Source organism: Teleopsis dalmanni, chromosome 2, assembly GCF_002237135.1.
Source record: "Teleopsis dalmanni isolate 2A chromosome 2, ASM223713v2, whole genome shotgun sequence".
Classification (NCBI taxonomy): domain Eukaryota; kingdom Metazoa; phylum Arthropoda; class Insecta; order Diptera; family Diopsidae; genus Teleopsis; species Teleopsis dalmanni.
Window position 1 is genome coordinate 215,138,868 of NC_051847.1, and position 21,214 is coordinate 215,160,081.

General features: G+C 33.0%; 1 protein-coding gene across 1 annotated transcript; it reads left to right on the forward strand.

Moving 5' to 3' along the window:
• The first annotated feature begins 3,719 nt into the window (after positions 1-3,719).
• LOC119676717 lies at positions 3,720-18,293 on the forward strand. Its single transcript, XM_038087972.1, has 2 exons — positions 3,720-3,836; positions 17,601-18,293. Exons 1-2 carry the CDS (start codon positions 3,720-3,722, stop codon positions 18,291-18,293), a joined length of 810 nt encoding a protein of 269 aa, XP_037943900.1.
• The last annotated feature ends 2,921 nt before the right edge of the window (positions 18,294-21,214 follow it).

A 21,214-nucleotide genomic window follows, 5' to 3' on the forward strand; every position in this document is an offset into this window, starting at 1 on the left:
AGGTTTAAATCACTCATGGAAAATTATAAAAACCGGCACCTATGCGCTACTTTGATAGTAGCGGATAGTGACTGCAGTTACTAAAACCAACCACCCACCCAAAACATATGAGTTAAAACTTAATAACAAACAGAGATCTAAAAGTAAATGGAACTTCCTTACTATAGTAGCAAATCTTCCAGAACAGTGCCTATATAGGTGGTAAGATATGGTTATGACCTAGCTTGAATATCCATTCGCTACAACACATTGTTAGGACTTAATTAAATTTAACGAAGCATATATCAAAACCTTTAGTTTGGTTCGCCTTGGTGTTTCCCCAAACATATTACTGGGGGCTTACTGTACTCTTAGAGTTCGTAAAAAGAATGCAGTATAAGTTTCTTCAATTTTTTTCAGAGATGGCAGAGACAAAAAATTAACACGTCGCAGTGCTAACGTCTTGAAAAGGTTATTGAAACTGAAGTCATTTATATAAGATTCACTCAGACTAATTTTTCATCTCAAAAAGATTGTTGAAACTGAAGTTACCACTTATGTATATAGGATTCACTCAGACTAATTTTTCATAAACCGATTATCCATCAGTACGATATAATCATTACACATTGGATTGGAAATTTGAATTTAAGAGTGTGTCCTACTTCCGAGTCAATCAGACATTTCTCTTAAATAATCGGTAAAGATATCTTACTATATGCTGGTATTGAGCTTGCTCTAACGAAGCACACGAAACAATTATATTGGCTGATATTGACTCAGCATGTTTATCTATGTACTGTCTTATGGAGTATAGGATTGACTGTAAATAGAGTTGTTGGTGTTAGATTTTTACATAAAAGACTGTGGCGATCCTGACTACACAATCTCTCCAAGAGTCGTGATATATCTCGTGGTCTATGGTAGCTCAATTTACGATATTTACCAACTTAGACGTCTCTGATTTATAAAAATTCTAAAACATTCTATTAAAAGGAGTTACTTTGAGACCCATATGGTATAAGAGACTTGTCAGTTATCGACAATATTTTAATAAAATCTATTCCTATAATACAAAAAAAGAAATTTACATTGAAATACAAAAAAAAACAATATCAATGAGGTAAGTTCTTTATATAAGAAATGCTTAAAAAAAAAATTAAAATGAATTATCTTAAGATAATATTTTTAAAAATTATATATAAATTATAAATAAATAGAGTTTTTTTATCAAATATTTATATTTGCACATTCCAGATATGTCAGTTCACAATTTGTACGTAGATAAGCAGTTTACAGTAGCGGGCAATAGATAATCTTAACTGATGCAAGTATGTCAGTCAGGGCTAAACGTTTATTATATTATTTTATTTTAATGTTTTTTTTTTATTAAGAAATATTTCAGTTTTAAATTGTGTGTTATATCCTTAAATATTAATTTAATAGACTTATTCTGGGACTTACCTTGTAGTGCAGTTCAAAATCTTCAATATAATATTTTTTTATTTTCTCTACGTTACCTAAAAATAAAAGGTTTTTTAAATTAATTAAATATATTATATATGACAATTTATATTATTATTATGTATATTATTATTAATATATAGAATAATATACTAATATTAATATATTAATATATATAATATAGAATTATATTCCGAATTCTAGGGTCTCTTATCTTATTTTTCAAGTACAGTTTTGTGATGATTCATTGAGCTACTAATCCTATTATGTGAATATTTTATTATTAGTAATATTAGTTTCAAAATCCCATAAATGAGAAAGCGTAAGATATAAGTGCTATACTAGTAAAAAAAGATTTATTTATTTATATGTTCTATTCCCAGTAATCCTATATTGGTGGGTACACAAACGAAAAAAAGTGAGGTACACTCTCTATATTAACATAAGTCTTCGTCCTCCTATGACACTTCCCTCTCTCTCTCTCCCTCTCTCTGCAATTTCACCCCTAGCTCTCTCCGTTTACTTACTATCTGCCTTCGGCATTCGCTCTCTCTGTTCGCTCTCACTCTTTTCTCCCTTTCTCTATTTAACTTTTTTCCTTTCTCCCGCTTTACTTTCCTTCTTTCTATATATCTCTCTTTCCTCTCTCTTTGTTGCCTCTCTCTTTGTTGCCTCTCTCTTTTTGCTGTCTCTTTTTCTTTGCTTTTTCTTTCTATATTCTTTTCATTGCTCTCCCTTTTTTTTCTGTCCCACTCTGTCACTCTCTCATAGTCTCTCTCTCTTACTCATTTTTACCCCCTCTCTCTCTATATATATATGATGTCATTATTTCAATGTACATCATGCTTATTATATCTTCCACTTGTGTCTAGTCTATTTAGATATTTGCGAACGTCACTATTGTCACTTCATCATTGTTATTATAGCGTCTACTTCTTCCTATTGTATGCGGATATTTAAAGAAACAGTAATAATGATAATTATGTCGAGACTCATCCTCAATTCCCTGAAGAACTATTTTAAGTGTGTGACCGTGAATCTTTGCGGGGTTGTTATGCCGGTGATTCTAAGATATCCTTCTTTTAACTCCTAGTACGCGTTGTTTAAAGAAGTAAATCAATGTTAAATTGATGTCAAATAGCAAAGTTGAAATAAATGCCTCAGGTTTATGTAAGTGAACAGAGCTGTTTGCTCATACACTAATTTTTTTCCTCCAATATTCTTACAGACACCTAAGAAACCTACGAAAAATAAAAAAATGGAACTTAGAATGTGCTGGTGATATTACAATAAGACCAGATAAGAGACAGCGGAGTTAAATTTCTGAAGAGGTTGTTACCAGATTATGAAAAGAAATAACTAACACTGAAAAGAAGGACAGATTGAGTGAACAATGAAACTTATAGAAAAAAAAAAACAGCAACTGGTTAGAAAATTAAAGAAAAAGAAAGCTAATAGAATCTATTTTGTCTTTCTTCTGTGTCTATTCTTCGTTAACCGTTATGGGCGATAATTACACAAATTTTTTGAATATCTTCCTAAATGAGAGATGACTGATTCCTGTAAGTCATTGTTATGTCCATCTTTGTGTGATTTTTATGCTCTGATGAAAACTTCTTAAAATTTCAAAATGGAAGAGGAAGTAGGTGCATTAATCCCTATTTTGACTTTCAGTACTTCTTACTAAAACAAAATAATTTGAAGATAAATGTTTTTAAAATATAATTCAAAATCCTTTCACACAATCTAGTATACGTATTCGTTTGTTGCGAAGTCAAAAAAGTATCTTTAGGAATAGTATCTTTAATCTTTATTTTAATGTTTTTAGAAAATAATAAATAACTTAAATATTGTATGTAAAAACATTTTAGGAGTGTAAGGTTATATATTAAATATACGTTGCCAATTTATCTACGACCTTGTAGCACAAATTCGTATCTGAATTGCAATACAAACGAATGTATCTTTCAACTATGAGTTCGGGTACTAGAGCCATGAGAGTCTGTTGCATATGACTTTGTCATTTATCACTTAAAAGCAAATTTTTTTCTAGTTAATATTTATGCCGTCTGTGTTTCACTTAGACAAATGCTAGCACGATTCTCGCATACAAATACGAGCGAAGCACATGAGATACAAACCAATACCAACCATTTTAAATGAAACATTTTGACACTTAAGATACAAAAATAAATCTTACAAATCGGCACAATATGCTAATTTCGGACATTTAGAGATCAAGGACAACGCATACAGCAGGACAGGACACTCGGGGCATGTGTAAGAAAGGCATTAGCCAAATCCAAACTAAACCACAAGCAAAAGGAGTACCGACCAGTTGCGGACCAGTTGAAGACCTGAAGTTTTTGCGGGTGTGCGGATGCAATGCACATGTAAGATGTCAACTGAAGCAATGCTAAAAATCACTCTCAGTTCATCAGTGGAACATGGACCGAGGCAGCAGAAGAAGAAGAACAATCTTTTTTTTAAAAAAATAATAAATAAACGGAATTTTAATGGCATTTAATGTATTTCATTAGGAAGACAAAAATGCACATTTAGGCATTTAGTCACTTAGTCACTTATTTCGTTATTTCGATACTTGAGTGCGGCGTGGCGTATTTCGGTTTAATCGCTCACACGTGTTGCACGTATGTTGAACAAATTTCTTGAAGATACTCAAAATCGAACCCGAAACGGATTTGGTTGAAATTTAATCTATTTTAGCTTTGTGATTGATTCTTGCGAGATAATATTCAAATGTGTTCAGCATTTCTTCTAATCTCGTATCTTTTACTGATTTTTTCATTTTTTTCTATTTTTTTGGTTTGTTTGTTTTTAATATATTTTATTTAATTTTTTTTTGTTTTTGTTTTTGTTTTTGTTTTTTTCTTGTGGCTTTTTGTTTCAGAGATTTATTGTATTTACTGCGTGCCTGGCATATATTAGCTCATATCTGAGATACTCCGCTGTATCTGAGATACTCGTATTTTGTACAGATTTTTATATTAATTTCATTTGAGTTGTAATAAATTTATTGATTGTTATCAATCATTAATGACTTTTGTTTTTATCTAAATTGTGTGTTATGGAGTTCGATGTTTAAATAAATTTTCAAGTTCTTTAAGATTTTCATTGTCATCTGTTCAGCTTTTTGGGTTTTTTTGAACATTCGATTCTGAAAGTTTTCTTTTTTTATATTTTGTATTTAAAAATATAAGTTTAAAAATACAAAAAAAAAAAATTGTGTATTTTAATATATAACTTACTAAATTGCCTATGTATATAGGTTCAGAGTAACATAATAAGTGGCGACATTATAAGTCTAAGTATCTGACAGTTCTAATCTAAATCTTTAGCTTTGAATATCCGTTAATTTATCTTAAAAATTTCATAGTTTTTTTATATACTGAAAACTGCAAAAAATGAAACAAATAATATTAAACGTTAAATCAAAGCTGAACCGGGCATAAGGCAAGGGTACATCCTCTAACCAATATTGTTCAGCGTAGGTATATGCCGAGTACATCCAACATTTGAAAGTTGAAACGGTATTTGCGAATTAGTGGTGGGAAAAAAATAATTAACAATAAGCGAAAAATGTACTTCTTTTAAGATCCAACTAAAAAAAGTTATACTTTTTTGAAAAACTTACTTTTTAGTAAATTTACATCAATTAGAGGATTATCAATCTTCTTTTTATTTAATTAAGTTCGAAACTAATGAGTTCTCTACCTAACTGACGTCATCAATATACTCGTGGAATAGTAAGAGACCGGATATAGTAAGACAACTTGACAAGTTATCGATGAGACTTGTCTCATCTGGATTTTTTATCGACTTCTCTTGTTTAACATTATTCTAAGACGGTTCTTGATTTAAGGTCATCTAACCTTCTTTTCTCTATTATCCCTGTATCAAAATTATAGATCTGTGATCTCTGAACTAGAGTTCCATAAATTATTTAAGCAGAGTAACCATGATTGTAATGTATTACTTTACCATACGTGAGAAGCAAAAAAAATCTTGTACATAATCACAAAATGCACTTCTCTTTGATCCTAGAAATCACAACTAAAGACATAATAGGTGAAAAATTAAAAAATAATTACTCATGTGAGAGAATTATAACTAGCTCCGATATAATAAGGCGTTACCTACTCGATGACTGGATCAATTGCAACCCTTGGTAAGAAAAATGATGAAGTGGAGAAATATTCAAAGTGTTGACCTAGAAAAGAAGTATTAAAAAAGTTGTTATAGTAATCGACATTTAGTAAAAACCGCGATCATTCACCACAATTAACACAAACATATTAACAGATTCATTAATATCTTTCTATACAGTATAGTATGTGCTTATAGTCTAGCTCGGATACAGGACACCCTAGAACACTAAATTCTCGTCCAATCACCCTTCTAATATTGATTACCGTATGTACCTTCTCTATTCAATTATAATTATTTTACTTATATATCTACAATAGACTAATTCGATAGAGTAATGAGTAAGTAAAGCGTAAAATTGCCTCATAACTTATACCGTTACTATAGTTGGGACAAAAGTTACTCTAGAATACTGAGTTCTGGTCCAATTATCTCTCCTAATGTTAAGAATCGGAATATTTAATCCCTATTTGATCTTCATTTATCTACACACATCTCTACAAAAGGAAAGTTTGAGTATGCTGAGTATTGAATTATTCAATCCCTATTTGATCTTCATTTCTCTACACACATCTCTACAAAAGGAGAGCTTCAGTATGTTGAGAATCAGATTGTTCAATACCTATTTGATCTTCATTTCTCTACACACATCTCTACAAAAGGAGAGCTTCAGTATGTTGAGAATCAGATTGTTAAATACCTATTTGATCTTAATTTCTCTACACACATCTCTACAAAAGAAAAGGTTGAGTATATTGAGAATCGGAATATTTAATCCCTATTTGATCTTCATTTCTCCACACACATTTCTACAAAAGGAAAGCTTGAGTATGTTAAGAATCAGATTATTCAATCCCTATTTGATCTTCATTTCTCTACACACATCTCTACAAAAGAAAAGCTTGAGTATGCTGAGCATTGAATTATTCAATCCCATTTCTCTACACACATCTTTAAAAAAGGAAAGCTTGAATATGTTGAGAATCAGGTCATTCAATCCTTATTTGATCTTCATTTTTCTGCACACATCTCTACAAAATGAAAGCTTGAGTATGTTAAGAATCAGATTATTCAATCCCTTTTTGATCTTCATTTCTCTACACACATCTTTACAAAGGAAAGGTTGAGTATGTTGAGAATCAGATTATTCAATCCCTATTTGATCCTCAGTTCTATACTAAAATTTCTACAAAAGGAAAGCTTGAATATATTGAGAATCAGAATATTCAATTCTTACTTGATCTTCATTTCTCCACATACATCTCTACAGAAGGAAAGGTTGAGTATGCTGAGAATCGGATTATTCAATATCTATTTAAGCTTCAATTCTCTACACACATCTTTAAAAAAGGAAAGCTTGAATATGTTGAGAATCAGGTCATTCAATCCTTATTTGATATTCATTTCCCCACACACATCTCTACAGAAAGAAAGGTTGAGTATGTTGAGAATCGGATTATTCTATCCCTATTTGGACCTCATTTCTCTACACACAAGGAAAGATTCAGTTTGGGTAATGCCAATCGAATGTGAGCTTCGAGACTTACAAAGGTCCGTGTTTTAATCACTTCATCTAAATTTTTAACAAATTTTATTTATAATTTATTATTATTATTATTTGTAACGATTGTTATTAACAAAATAATTATTTGGTTAAAATTTTGCGCGTCAGATACGTAACTGTATTTTAATTTCTACTTATATTTATATGAATCAGATATAAATTAAAGCATTAAAAAAGAAAAAAAATTATATTAACATATATAAAGAGATGAATCAAATCAATTTTATTTAAAAATACTCGTAAATTTCAAGAAATTAATACTTTTATATGACTGTTCCTTCCATTCACTCAACAGGATTCCCAAAACTTGCAAACTCATTTATCTTTTTTACTTCGAAAATAATTCTCAGTTCAATATCTTTTGCATTTAAAGTGTTTCATTAATATTTTATAAATTGATTTCAAAATTAATTGTTTGAGATTTATGTGAGTACTGAACAAAACATTTGCCAAGAACAATGAATACATTTTTTTTGACTGAAAACAAGCTCGTATTTTTGGAATATATTTTGTGAAATTTTAAAATGAGTTTTTTTTTAATATTTACAATTGTTTTATTTAAATTTATTTAGTTTATTTTGCTTGATTTGAATTTATTTTATATTTTGTTAATTAATTATTATTTCTGCTTGTCTCAAGCAACAATTTCAGAAGATATTTCAACTAATAAATGCAGCAGACATTACTATATATTGAAATATGTATGGATAAAAGAAAATGAATATAGGAAAATAAATTATTAAAAGTGTAAATAAAAACACAAATATAATAAAATATTTTTAAGAGAAAATAAATATGGAAAAATCTATTGAAGTCAATAAAATAACAGAATGCGATGTAAATCAAAGACTGCAAATGATATTTTTATGAAGAAATTTATCTGCAAAATAACAAGATATTGCCTAAGAAATATTTATGTATTTTTATGAATGTTTAAAACAGCATATTTATACACTTTTTTTATATATAGTAATAAATAAATAAATAAATAAATTTGCATTAGTTGTGATTTTACATCGAAGAATATTAGTGACATGTTTGCTACTTGGACTAAGAAAGACTTTTTACAGCGCTTCACGTTAAGAATCAAGTGGTTAGTTATTTATAAACATTATATCTCATTAATTAGATCACAAATCCCCAAGCAAATGGCAAACTTATAATACAAGAAACAATCACTAGATCGACATTAATCGATGATAAAGAAACTAAAACAATGGCACTCTAAGAGGTAAAGGTGAAAGGTAAAGATATTTGTTTTAAATATACTATAAACATATTGGCGTTTATATATAAAACATATCATTTTTTTTAAAGACTTTAAAGTTTCATTGATCGTGAAAGAAATAAACAAGGCCTGCAAATCACCTATTGAAGAGTTTAAACCCCACATCAATGGCAAAGCATTCGCACTAGTAAAATCCAGAAACTTGCTTGAAAAGTTGAAGATAAGAGATCCAATAACTAGTTTCACTGCACAACTAATGGATTTTAAGATTTCACATAAGAATTTTTATTAAAATTTATCCATTTCAGTCATATATATCATATTTCGGCCTCAGTAAGGCTCTAATAAATTGTTATATTAGAACTTCAATGTGTGTGAACTTCAATGGCTTCAAATGCTTGTAGTTAAGACCACGAAACAGTTCAAGAATATCGAATAGATATTTGAGGAGGTGAGTGTACTTATATTTTACTTACTTCTACAAACCCCTAAATCGTCTAATAAGAACTGAACTTACTTTGGACCTAGCAAATAGGATCATTGGATGACCATAGAGAATATAGCACGCTAGTTGGCTTAAGAGACTCATATTTAAAAAACAAGATGGCAAAATGCACAAAATGAATTACCCAACTGGGTATCTATGGTGTATTGGTATATTTCTTTATACCAAAATCCTAAACCAACTCATGGAAATCGAGCTCACTAAGACTCCAGGAATTCGCAAGTATTAAGGAATACTAAATCACGAAGAGTTTTCGAAATTCCCCAGTTAGCTTGAAATACTTATATTCTAAACTGAGAAATGGATATGAGAGACATTTTTATCTTCTTATACTCTTAACAACAACATTAGTCGTTGTAAAGAACTTCTATCCAACCAGCATCATTTAGCATGTCCTAAGCTAATGCTCTGTCATGAATAGATTGCTAAGGGTACTGTAGGGAGTCAATAGATTATAAATACTTCAGTTGACATGTTATTTATTACTAACCATTCAAAACATTATTTGTTATCGAAAATCGGTAAAATTTATTTAAAATCTCTTAACTCTAATAAGAATGAAATGTGTATTTATTTATATTTATTTAATTTATTTAAATTTAGTCAGAATAATTTTACTTAGTATACATTATTTTCCATATATTTCTAAATTTGAAAAATTATTTTTTAAAATTAATTAATAAATTAGATAAAGGAAATTTAAATTCATAGAGGTCATTGGTTCCATTGCGCGTTGACCGCTTGACTATATATTATACTCTACTATAACTAATTATAATAACCATTAAAAAGACCATAAGGAAAAAAACGTTTTCATCTATGGAAAGACACAAATCATGTTTACCTATAGAAATAGAATGATATAGTTGGTATAAATGTAGATATATGTAGATATATGGATAGAAAGGGACTCATTTAAGAAGGGTCTTTTAAAAACTAATTGAAACTTCTTATAATACCATTAAAATAAAGAAAATCTATTATAATTCTTTAGCTTAAAATGATCCGAAATGTTTTTGGAATAGGTTTGAACCACAAAACCTCTCATCTACTGTAAATTATATGAAATTTGTTATTAATTATTAATAAAATCATTATCGCATTGAAGTTTAGTCACGTTGACTAAGTTCTTGAATTGTGATTATAATAGAACATGTCATAAAAGTAATAATAATAAAATCATTGATTGATTTCGCAATCAAGGAGTATGAGGATTTAGAATTCCTCATCTTATTTGAAGTCTATAGTTTCCTCATGTAAATTAAAATTCAGAATTTAAAGAAATTAATTTATTTCATATAAAATTCAACTACATAATCCCATTTCCCCTCTACGACTCTCTAGAATCTATGTACATATATTCGCATTGATAGCATTTTTCCAAATTGGATAGCTCAAAGCTGAAGTAATGAGTGAGTCAATGCGTCTAGACGTATGTGGTGCTCGCTTATCGCTCTGTCATTACAAATAAAATCTAGAAAATATCAGGTCACAATGGACTGACTATTCTGTTGACTGAACTGTAATGAAAGCTGACAAACAAGAACTACAAGAGCAAACACAAACACACATAATAACTTAAATATAGTATATATATGTATTATATATATATATGATAGTTGAACAACAACAAAAACAATAAGTATAAATTAAAAAAAAAATAAAAAAAAAAGTAAAAACAAAGTAATAATCTACACACAAAATAAATTTATGTGCATTTCCGTTTTTGTTTTCCTTCCGTTAAAGTAAATAACAAATATTATTATCGTATAACCACAATTCGAAGGACCAAGGAGAATATTGTTGCCAAAGTAGTGCAATAATAACAACAACTACAACAACAACAACGCAGCCAGAATATCAGCAACATGCAAGTATCGGCAACAAAAACAACTTTTGAGTAAACAATATCAACAGCAACATGAAAATTAAATAATGTCTCAAAAGGACTTCTTATGAAATTTTTGAGAACTGTTTGTGCATCGGACGAAAAGCGGACGGAAGCCATGGACTGGCACCGCAGTGGACAAACAACAACAGACCAGGAATAAATACCAGAGCGTAGTTTGTAGTTCGTAGTTCGTAGCATTAAAAATGTAAAAGTATAAAAGGAAAGACCAATACTTTTCACACAAAACATACAGACACACACACACACACACAAGACCCCTACATTCAACAAATTTATAAATTATTAATAAACAAAACGCGCTACATTAAGCTTTAGCTTCCAAACAGAAAGAAACTTACACAATATATATTGGTCTGTATGTATGTATGTAGGTATGTGCTTATATGAATGTGGCTAAATGTGACATAGAGTGCCATTGGAAACCAGCTGACCAGACCACAAGGAAAGCTGTTGATTAAACAAACACCAATTAAATATTGTAACCATCAAGCAAAATTCAAGGGTTCGATTCAAATATCCTTTTTGGAAAAATATTCTATAATCAAATTTAATAAACTTTAAAAATAAAAAATTAATAAAAAAACATAGAAAGGATTCAAAATTCTATTCTATTCGCTAGAAATAATCGCTCTCAGCAGTATACAAATAGATATATACCAAAAAAAAATCAAATCAAATAAAGTCTTAAATAAATAAAGTCTTTTTGTCGAAATAAATCTTCTACGCTGTTCTTTAAATCCAGTACGAAATAACATTATAATTTATATAGAGATTACTTTGTAAAAAGTCAACAATTTTCTATGGCAGGACTTATAAGTCAACACCTCAAATATATAACACCCATTAACTCAACGCCTTAAATACACAAAAACCATTAACTCCTAGCTTCCGCTTGGAGCTAACGTTTCCACTACAGGAAGCAAAGCTAAGTATCTTAGATATATATTTTAACTTCTAGTTCACATCTGAATATAGCGTTTCTACGACAGGTCTTAATAGTTGATACCACACAGATAAATATCATCTATCGAATTCTAGCTTGTGCTTGGAGCGTTGTGTGGAGCGGCTTTAGGGTAACAACAACTCAGACGATTTGCATGAGTTATGGATGCATGGCTGAATTATATATATCCATCTCAGGGTAAAGTCAAAAGTAAACGGGGAACTGCAACCAACAAAAGAATCATTAAAAATGTTAAAAACCACCAGTTAACCAGTAAAGTCTTGATCCCCATACAACAGCATATATACGGTATTTAACCCAACAATCACCTTAAGAAGTAAATATAATGGATAAGAAATATTACAGTAAAACCAAAAAAAATTCGAAAAAGTCGGAAAGTAAATGAAGAACTATGTCTAAAATTATTAGTAACAATGAACAAAATACATGGATTGAACTTCAAATTGCTTTCGCATAAACACACACAATCAAATACACATATATGGCCCTCAGCCATTAATATATGAAGAATATATCATAGGTTTATTTACTCTCTAGTTTCATCGCGATAGTGATCAAGAATAAGAATAAATAGAATAAACTTTTATTATTCAAAGGGTTTAGTTGATAACTATCAAGAATTTTTGCAAGCTCTTTACTGGACTTTATTAGTAAATTCAATCGCAAAATGATCTTATGTGGGAGGATCCCGCTGCAATAAGCTCTACTTCCCCAAATACTTACTGAATCTGAACGGATTACAATTAAAACCAATAAATGCAGTGATATTTCGTCACCGACTTCTGAACAAACATAAAATGTGATTAAAACTACTAGAAAAGTACTGAAACATCCCTATATAACCTTGGAGAGTGTCCAGGTCTTATACATTATAGGAGAAGAATATTTCACAAAGAATTAACCACAAATTAAAGTTATCAAACATGGAGCTACGAGTAAAAAAAATTAAGGCTTTTATGGATATAACTGAAATGAAGGAAATTATTTGGTGACTATACATAAAGTAAGTTAAAATGGATCTAGCATTACGGATAATTAATGTTCGAGTTAGCTCTCTTCTTTCTTTAATATATGAATTTATTTTTATAATTTATTATATCACAAGTTATTTTGATTACAAATAATTTTAAATCAGTAAATTGAAATCTGAACTGATCTTGCAAGATGTCATTGGAGATAAAAATTAATATAAAATTTAATTAATGGAAGTCGTTTACAGCGTTTGATATGATGCAAATGAAACAATCATTTATTTCTGTTTCTAATAATAAAAATATAACATTAAAAATTTTTAATAACATAAATATTTTGGCACCCTACCCCATAAATAGTATTTTGTGCCATCTAACTATATGATTTCAGACTGAAACTTTAAATGGCAGTATGGATTAATATAAATTAAAAAAAAAACATTTTTAACATTAAAATCAAGGGACATTCCCTTTTAAGTATTTCAAATTTTAAAGTTGATGATAATCATAAAAGAAGCAAAACTTGATCATTTAGAACTACAAATGCAAGGAATTTAATTATTAAACTGATAACAATACAATGTATATTAAGCTACCTTTATTGATTTCAGTTTTTTAAGTCGATGAGAATTATAATTAAAAAAAAATTAATTGTCACTTAAATTAATGTGGTATTATTAAATAGTGCTATTTAATAGCACATTTCTATGGTTCTTATTTACTGCAATAAGACTGTAGAGTTTAAACGCTGTAGACTGTAAACATTTTTTACATTTTCCACCATTTATATAACCTTAGAACAGTGTCACTATAATAATTTCCAGATATTACAAATGATAGAAGATAAAATATAGATAAGCCTCACATGTACGTGGGTATAGCATTAATATAGTAAATCTGATGAACTATTCTTATATTCCATACAACTGCTATATTTATTACTAAATCATAAGGTACACATACAAATAATAATTCCAAAATTGGACAAATTTTTTACAATATTGAATTTCATACAAAGTTTCGGTCGTCGGGGATTGTATAGATACTGGCTCATATTAACTATTTTACACATTATCAAGGTCTCCTTTCTATTATCTCATTATCAAGATCTCCTTTCTATTGTTAGCTTGTTAGCTTAACATTAGCGTAATAGATTGTAATTTTTTCTAATTTTTGTAAAATTTTTAAAGACTGCCTTTGATCCACAATTCATAATGGTTTCCATAGGTCTCAATGTATTTTTGTTAATTGAAAATTACAAATTTTTAATTATACTATTTAGAAAAAAATAATCATTTCAAGAAAGCTGACTGATTTGCACATTCTATATTAAACACATATTAAATATTACATAGAGTTATAGAACTTTATTCTATTATTCTGCTTTATAGAATTATATATAGAAGAGTATTTAAGATTAATCGATCCTCCGACATTAAATAGGTATTAGCTTTTATAAGCTTACATCTCTGCTATCTGTTAACCTAACCTTAACCCAGTACACCTCTGGTTTTTATAAGCTTTTTCAAAATGATTTTAAATCCTAAAGGTCACGGTGTATAATTGTTTCTCAAAAATACAAATTCTTATGTTTACCATTAAAAAGTATATATCACTCAATAAAGCAGACTACTATTCTATAAACAATTTCATATGTTTGCACGGAAGAATTTTTTTAAATAAACGATAAGTTTACAAGATATTATCTGGAACTTAATAGTTGTCAGGTCCTGTAAACTTACTTGCAAATGGTCCTAATCAGTCCTACCATATTTGTTGATAAATAGTTAACCTAACTCTAACATAGTAAAGCCAAGTTTTTTCTAATTTGTTTCAACTTTTTTAAGACTATTTTCAGTTCCTACTGCTACTTCCTACTACAAGGAGCTCAACGGATTATTGTTTCTTAACAATTTCAAAGTTTTATTTTTACTTACTACTGAGATGAATATAATCACTTCCATAGAGCAAACTAATTAACTAAACTAATTAATTAACTAAATACAATATAGTTCTATAGTATGAAACTATATGTTTAAGAGTTTAAAAGACGAATAGATCGTCTGGGATTTAATGGATAACCGCTCTTGTAAACTTCTTTACAAATTGTTGATCTCTCTTATCTGGCATTTTCGTTAATCTGACCCTAGCTCAATATACTCTAGTAATTTCTTAAATTTGATAAGCTTTACCAAGACTACTTCCAATGCTTCATCTTCACAAAAATTATCATAGGTCAAATCCTTATTTTTACTATGGTGAAGGTACTAATTCCTCCAATAAAGCCGACTATTTCTCCATATTTTTATTGTATATCTACGTAGACGTACTTTCCCTTGATCTCTTTTATCTGCCATTTTAGTTAATCTGATCCTTACCTAGTAAACCTTAGTGTTTTGAAATATTGGCTGACTTTTCCTAGACTACTTTCAATCCTCTTTCTTCAGAAAAATTATCATAGGTCAAATCCTTATTTTTACTATCGTAAAGTAATAATTCCTCAAATAAAGCCGACTATTGCTCCATATTTTTATTGTATGTCTACGTAGGCGTATTCTCCCACATTTCTCGGCATTTTTGGTTAATGATTTTTAGTGATTTTGAGTGATTTTCTATGTCAACCAAAATATTATTGACTCTGCCATACTTTGTCAATGCGATTACCACACATCCTGCAATCCTGACAATATTTCTGTTTTCTGTTTTCTGTTTTTTGCAAATCATGTCGAACTTTCTATAAAGTACCAACAAACAATAACGGCAACAACAACAACAACGACCTGAACAACAATAATACGCCGTATGACGTATGTAGATTTGTCAAGAACACACTCCAGCCAACAACAAAAAAAAACTTGACTACAGGCAAAAAAAACCGAGAACAGAATGTGTTGGATTTGACGTTGTCATGTTTGTTGCAGCAATAACCCCCAAAACACTGTGCGCCGCCGTTAGAGGGCGCTACAACAACATTGCCGTTGACGGCTGGTGCTGTCATGAGTTTGTCAGTTTTAGGTTAAATTTTTGACGACCGCCGTCTCGTCTCGTCTCGACTGGAATCGAGTCGAGTCGAGTTGAGTCAAGTCGCGTCGCGTAGCGTAGCGTCGCGTAGCGTTCGTTGTGTCTACCATGTATTGCGTTGTCATGTTGTGTACGCTGGCAGCACAATTTCGCCTTGAGCCGCCCGACCAACCGACCAGCCATGGGGCGTATTGGGAGTGCGGGTCGTTTAAAAATACTTCAATTTAGTTTATTGATTTTCAAAATAATTTTTCTGCATACCAGAAAAGCTAAGCCAAAAAGTTACAACAATTTTTATACAATTTCCATGCAATTTAATATGAATGAGCGAGCGGACGATTGGGCGAGACGACGGGTGACGGGCGGCGAGCGGGCAAACGGGCGTACGGGCGTACGGGTGGCCGGGTGCATAACGTCAGATACGAAACACGAAGTGACAGCATTTGAAATTCTATTTTATTGAATCGAAATTGAAATTGAAAACGAATATGAAAAAATTAAAACTTTTGACAAGCGTTAAATGCCTTACTTGGCGCCCGATAGTTGAGCGTACATTAAACTAAATTAAATTAAAAAAAAACAGAAACAAAAAGTAACAACAACAATGAAATCACAAAACAAAGAAAAGTTATTTAACAATTTTTGGCGTAAATATCACTTTTGCGGTGAATTAAATGAGCTCGTCGCCGCTTAAACACTTAATAATGCATCCGGCAGTGGACTTCCATGCAAATACCGAGCTTGGCTCCTGCCTACTCCGAACTTCATCGCTCATCGCTCATCAGTCGTCGGTCGCAGGTTACAGCCTGCAGGCTCAAGGCTGAAGGCTGAAGTCTGGTTGGAGGCTACAGGCTGTGAATAATGCATATATCAGCAATTTTTATGCAAATTGTACTGAAATAATAACGAAAAACCGATTTCAAAAATTTATTGCATTTTAAATGTTGACATTTACGTCAAATTAAATTTAATTGCAATTTTTGAAAATCAGCATTTTACAGCATTGCCAAGCAGAAAAATATATGAGGATTTTTATTAACAAAAAAAATAAATGAAAATAAAAATTTTTATCAGACAAAAAAATAAATTCTGAATGCTGGATTAGATGAGAGTTCTCTACCAGCCACAAGTGACATTAAAGTAACAATTAAATACGAGTACCTTCTCAAAAGCAGGTTGATTGGGAAGACATCAGAGCCTCAAAAACTTTTAGAAATAAATTTATTTAATATTCATTTATTAGAAGTTAGAAATTTCATTATTCTAGAGAAGAAAATAGAAAATTATAGAAATCCAGGTTTCAAGGGACCCGGAGACTGTCCCACAGTAGACCTCTGGTGTTACCTTTGGAACTCTCCTTCAGTTTTTCTTATATTCCTTAAAGAAATTAAAATTAAAAAATATATTTAGAGTAATTCATTCCGTTTTTGATTTGTGGCGACCCAGTTGGCTGTGCATTTATTGAATTTAAAAAGTAAAATTCAATTTCAAATATTTTTAAGTTTTTGGTTTTGATTGAGGAGAACGTTTCGATTTTTCTCTCTGTAAAAAGTTGAATAAAAGTTTATTAACATTGAAAATTTTTAGAGTTTTATTAATTAGCAAGGTGAACAGATCATTGCTAAATTGGTGACCCCGACGTGATCTCGAAAAAGTTTAAATTTAGAAATATTAACTTCTGAGCTAAATATCTAATTATCGAGCTGTGATGTCAGTTGCAGACGAAGGTGTAGTAATGGCTTCTGATAGTGGAAGTGTCGTAAACCGTGTAGCAGTGAAGGTGCCACCGTTTTGGCACGAGCGACCGGAGATTTGGTTTGCTCAGATCGAGGCGCAATTCGCAGTAGCTGCCATTACGAGTGACATCACACAGTTCAACACGGTAGTAGCAGCGATTGAGTCAAGTGTTATCGCCGATGTAAGTGATGCAGTGCTTCATCCTCCTGAAACTGGAAGATACGCTAATTTAAAGGCTTGCATCATAGAGCGGTACAGTGAGGGCGAGCAGCGGAAGATTCAACGGTTGTTGTCAGAAGTTGAACTTGGTGATAGACGCCCAACACAGTTGCTAACGGAGTTGACAGCGTTAGCTAAAGACAAGGTGAGTGATGAGTTCCTTAAGTCTCTTTGGCTGAAGCGTTTGCCACCACAAGTGCGCGCTATTCTGCAGGCATCGAACGTGGCACTAGCAGAACTGGCGAAATTAGCAGACCGTATTTGCGAGGCGGGTGATTTTCAACAGATAGCTGTAGCGTCAGCCTCTGATTGTCCAGCCTATTCTGAGAATGCTGTGATTTTACGAAGGCTTGAGCAAATCGAACAGCGTCTGAGTCGTTTGGATTTACGTCGTAGTGAGTCGATGCAAAGTCGATCGTCATCGAGGAGGCGTAGGCGAACTCGTTCCCGACCAGGAAGTCATCCAGATTGGTGCTGGTATCACGAAAGGTTTGGTGATAGAGCTAATGCTTGTCGGCAGCCCTGTAGTTTTGTGGCAAGCTCTCATCAGTCAAAAAACTAGGCACTCCTTCTACGTCGTCGAGCCGAGAAGGGGTTAGTGTTCGTATAGCTCGACTTAGTATTAAAGATCCCGCCACGTCGACCGTTTTTCTCATTGATACTGGTGCGGACATATCAGTTTTACCGAAGTCGTTCTGTCGTTGGAAGCAAAGGGCTAACAGTGTTGCATCAGTTAATTTATATGCCGCTAATGGTACGCCTATTCAAACATTTGGCGAGCGTCGACTGCTTTTGTCTTTGGGTTTGCGTAGACATTTCCCGTGGACGTTCGTGATTGCGGATGTTAGCTGTCCTATTGTTGGAGCCGACTTCCTTAATCACTATGACTTGTTAGTGGATTTGAAAAGGAAGCGGTTAGTTGATTCGAAGACGACTTTGATGATGAAGGGTAAGGCTGCTGTGTCTCAAGAAGATACTGTGCGTGTGTGTGGTTCAGTTTCAGCTTATGCTGAGCTGGTTAATGAATACCGTGATTTAGGCATTATGAGTGCAAATCGGATGGGTTTAGTTACTAAGGTTGAACATTGCATCGAGACATTTGGTGCGCCGTCATTTGCTCGTCCCCGACGTTTAGTTGGAGCCAAACTTGAAGAAGCCAAGAAGGAATTCCAATTTTTAGTCCAGACAGGGATTTGTCAACCTTCGAAAAGCTGTTGGGCAAGTCCACTTCACATGGTTCGCAAAGGCGATGGAAGTTGGAGACCGTGTGGCGATTATCGCATGCTCAACGCGCAAACTAAACCTGATCGGTATCCGATTCCGTTCATTCATGATGTGACGAGTATTCTTTATGGTAAAACTATGTTTTCGAAGATAGATTTGCAGAAAGCGTATCATCAGATACCGCTTGCACTGGCAGACATTCCGAAGACAGCTATTACAACTCCGTTTGGCCTGTTCGAGTTTCGCTTTATGACTTTCGGTCTCCGTAATGCTGCCCAGACGTTTCAGCGTTTTATGAATGAGACTCTAGGTGATCTTAATTTCGTTTTTGCGTACATCGACGATATTTTAATTGCGTCAAAAGATGAAGCAGAACATAGAATGCATTTGCGACTGGTTTTAGATCGACTTAGAGAAACTGGTTTGACCGTGAATTTTGCCAAGTGTAAGTTCGGCTGTTCCGAGATCGAGTTCCTTGGGCACGTTATTAGTGCAAAGGGTTTACGTCCTCCGGAGAGTAAAGTTCAAGCTGTTCGTGATTTTCCTCTGCCAGCAACGGTGAAACAGCTTAAACAATTCTTAGGCATGGTGAACTTTTATCGGCCGTTTCTGCGTAACGCTGTGCAGAATCAGCAGCGGTTGTTTCATCTTACACCAGGTAACCGCAAGAATGATAAGTCGGTGATTTCTTGGACTCCAGAAGATATAGAGGTTTTTGAGGCTTGCAAGAAGGATCTTGCCCAAGCTACGTTGCTTAACTTCATGGCTCTGGATGCACAATTGACGCTCACGACTGATGCTTCAGACGTTGCGGTGGGTGCTGTTCTCCAACAAGTAGTGAAAGGTGTGACTCAGCCATTGGCATTTTATTCAAAAGGTTTGAGTCCAGCGCAGACTAAGTATAGTGCTTATGATCGTGAGTTGACTGCTATCTATCAAGCTGTCCAGCATTTTAAGTATGCATTAGAGGGACGTGAGTTCGTCATTTTTACGGATCACAAACCATTAACGTTTGCGTTCAGGCAAATAAGTGAGAAGGCATCTCCTCGTCGTGCAAGACAGTTGGAGTTTATTAGTCAGTATTGCACTGATATTCGTCATCTGGCTGGTGCAGATAATACGGTGGCTGACTCTTTGTCTCGGGTTGCTACGGTTCAGTTGGAGGCAAATGTTATTGAGTTAATTGCTGAGGGGCAGAAGACTGATGCAGAGTTGCTCGCTCAGCTGAAGAGCCAGTCTGAAGACGGTGTTGGGTTGAAGAAGTTGAGATTGCCGGATTCGAGTATTGAACTGTACTGTGATGTGTCAGGCAGTCGTGTTCGTCCTTTTGTTCCCGCAAACTGTCGGCAGCTGGTACTCTCAAAACTCCATGGTTTGGCTCATCCTGGTATTCGAGCAACGCGGAAATTGGTGCAGGCTAGGTACGTTTGGCTTGGTTTGGTTAAGGATGTAGCTGTGTTTGTGCGTAGTTGCATTGCGTGTCAGAAGTCCAAGATTCAGCGGCATACTAAAACACCAATTGGTTCGTTTGCTGATATTGATAGTCGGTTCCAGCATGTTCATGTTGACATTGTGGGTCCATTGCCTTTGTCTCAGGGGAAGCGTTATTGTTTGACTTGCGTCGATCGTTTTTCTCGGTGGCCTGTTGCTGTGCCTCTGTCGGGCATTACGGCAGAAGAAGTTGCAGCGGCTTTTATCGACGGTTGGGTGGCAAGTTTTGGTTCTCCGCAGGCTATTACCACTGATTTGGGTCGGCAGTTTGAGTCTGCTGTATTTCGGGAACTGACGAGATTGCTTGGAGTGAAACACTTTCATACCACGGCTTATCATCCTCAAGCAAATGGCATGGTTGAACGTTTCCATAGAACATTGAAGGCAGCCATTCGATGTCATTCCTCAAGTAATTGGACGCAGTCTCTTCCGCTTGTGTTGTTGGGATTGCGAACGACACCGAAACTAGACCTAAATGCTAGTCCTTCAGAGATGTTGTTTGGAAATCCTCTTTGTGTTCCAGGGCAGATGCTTTCGGATTTCAAGCAGAAGTCGTCCGAGACTGATTTTGTGTCGGCGTTGCGAAGGGCTTTAGCTAAGGTTAAATCCGTTGAATCAACAAGACATTGTCATCCATCTGTGTATGTTCCGCGTGACATTATTAATTGTAAGCACGTTTTTCTTCGAGTGGATCGTGCTCGAGCTCCACTTGAGCAGCCTTACGAAGGTCCATTCGAGGTGCTGAGTCGTAGTGAGAAGACGTCTGTT

Bases quoted from the DNA above. Each gene is read 5' to 3' on its own strand.
- LOC119676717 (XM_038087972.1), top strand. From the start codon at position 3,720: ATGTGTAAGAAAGGCATTAGCCAAATCCAAACTAAACCACAAGCAAAA. The intron at 3,837-17,600 runs GTAAGATGTCAA...TGGTTTGCTCAG, and splicing joins TGTGCGGATGCAATGCACAT to ATCGAGGCGCAATTCGCAGT.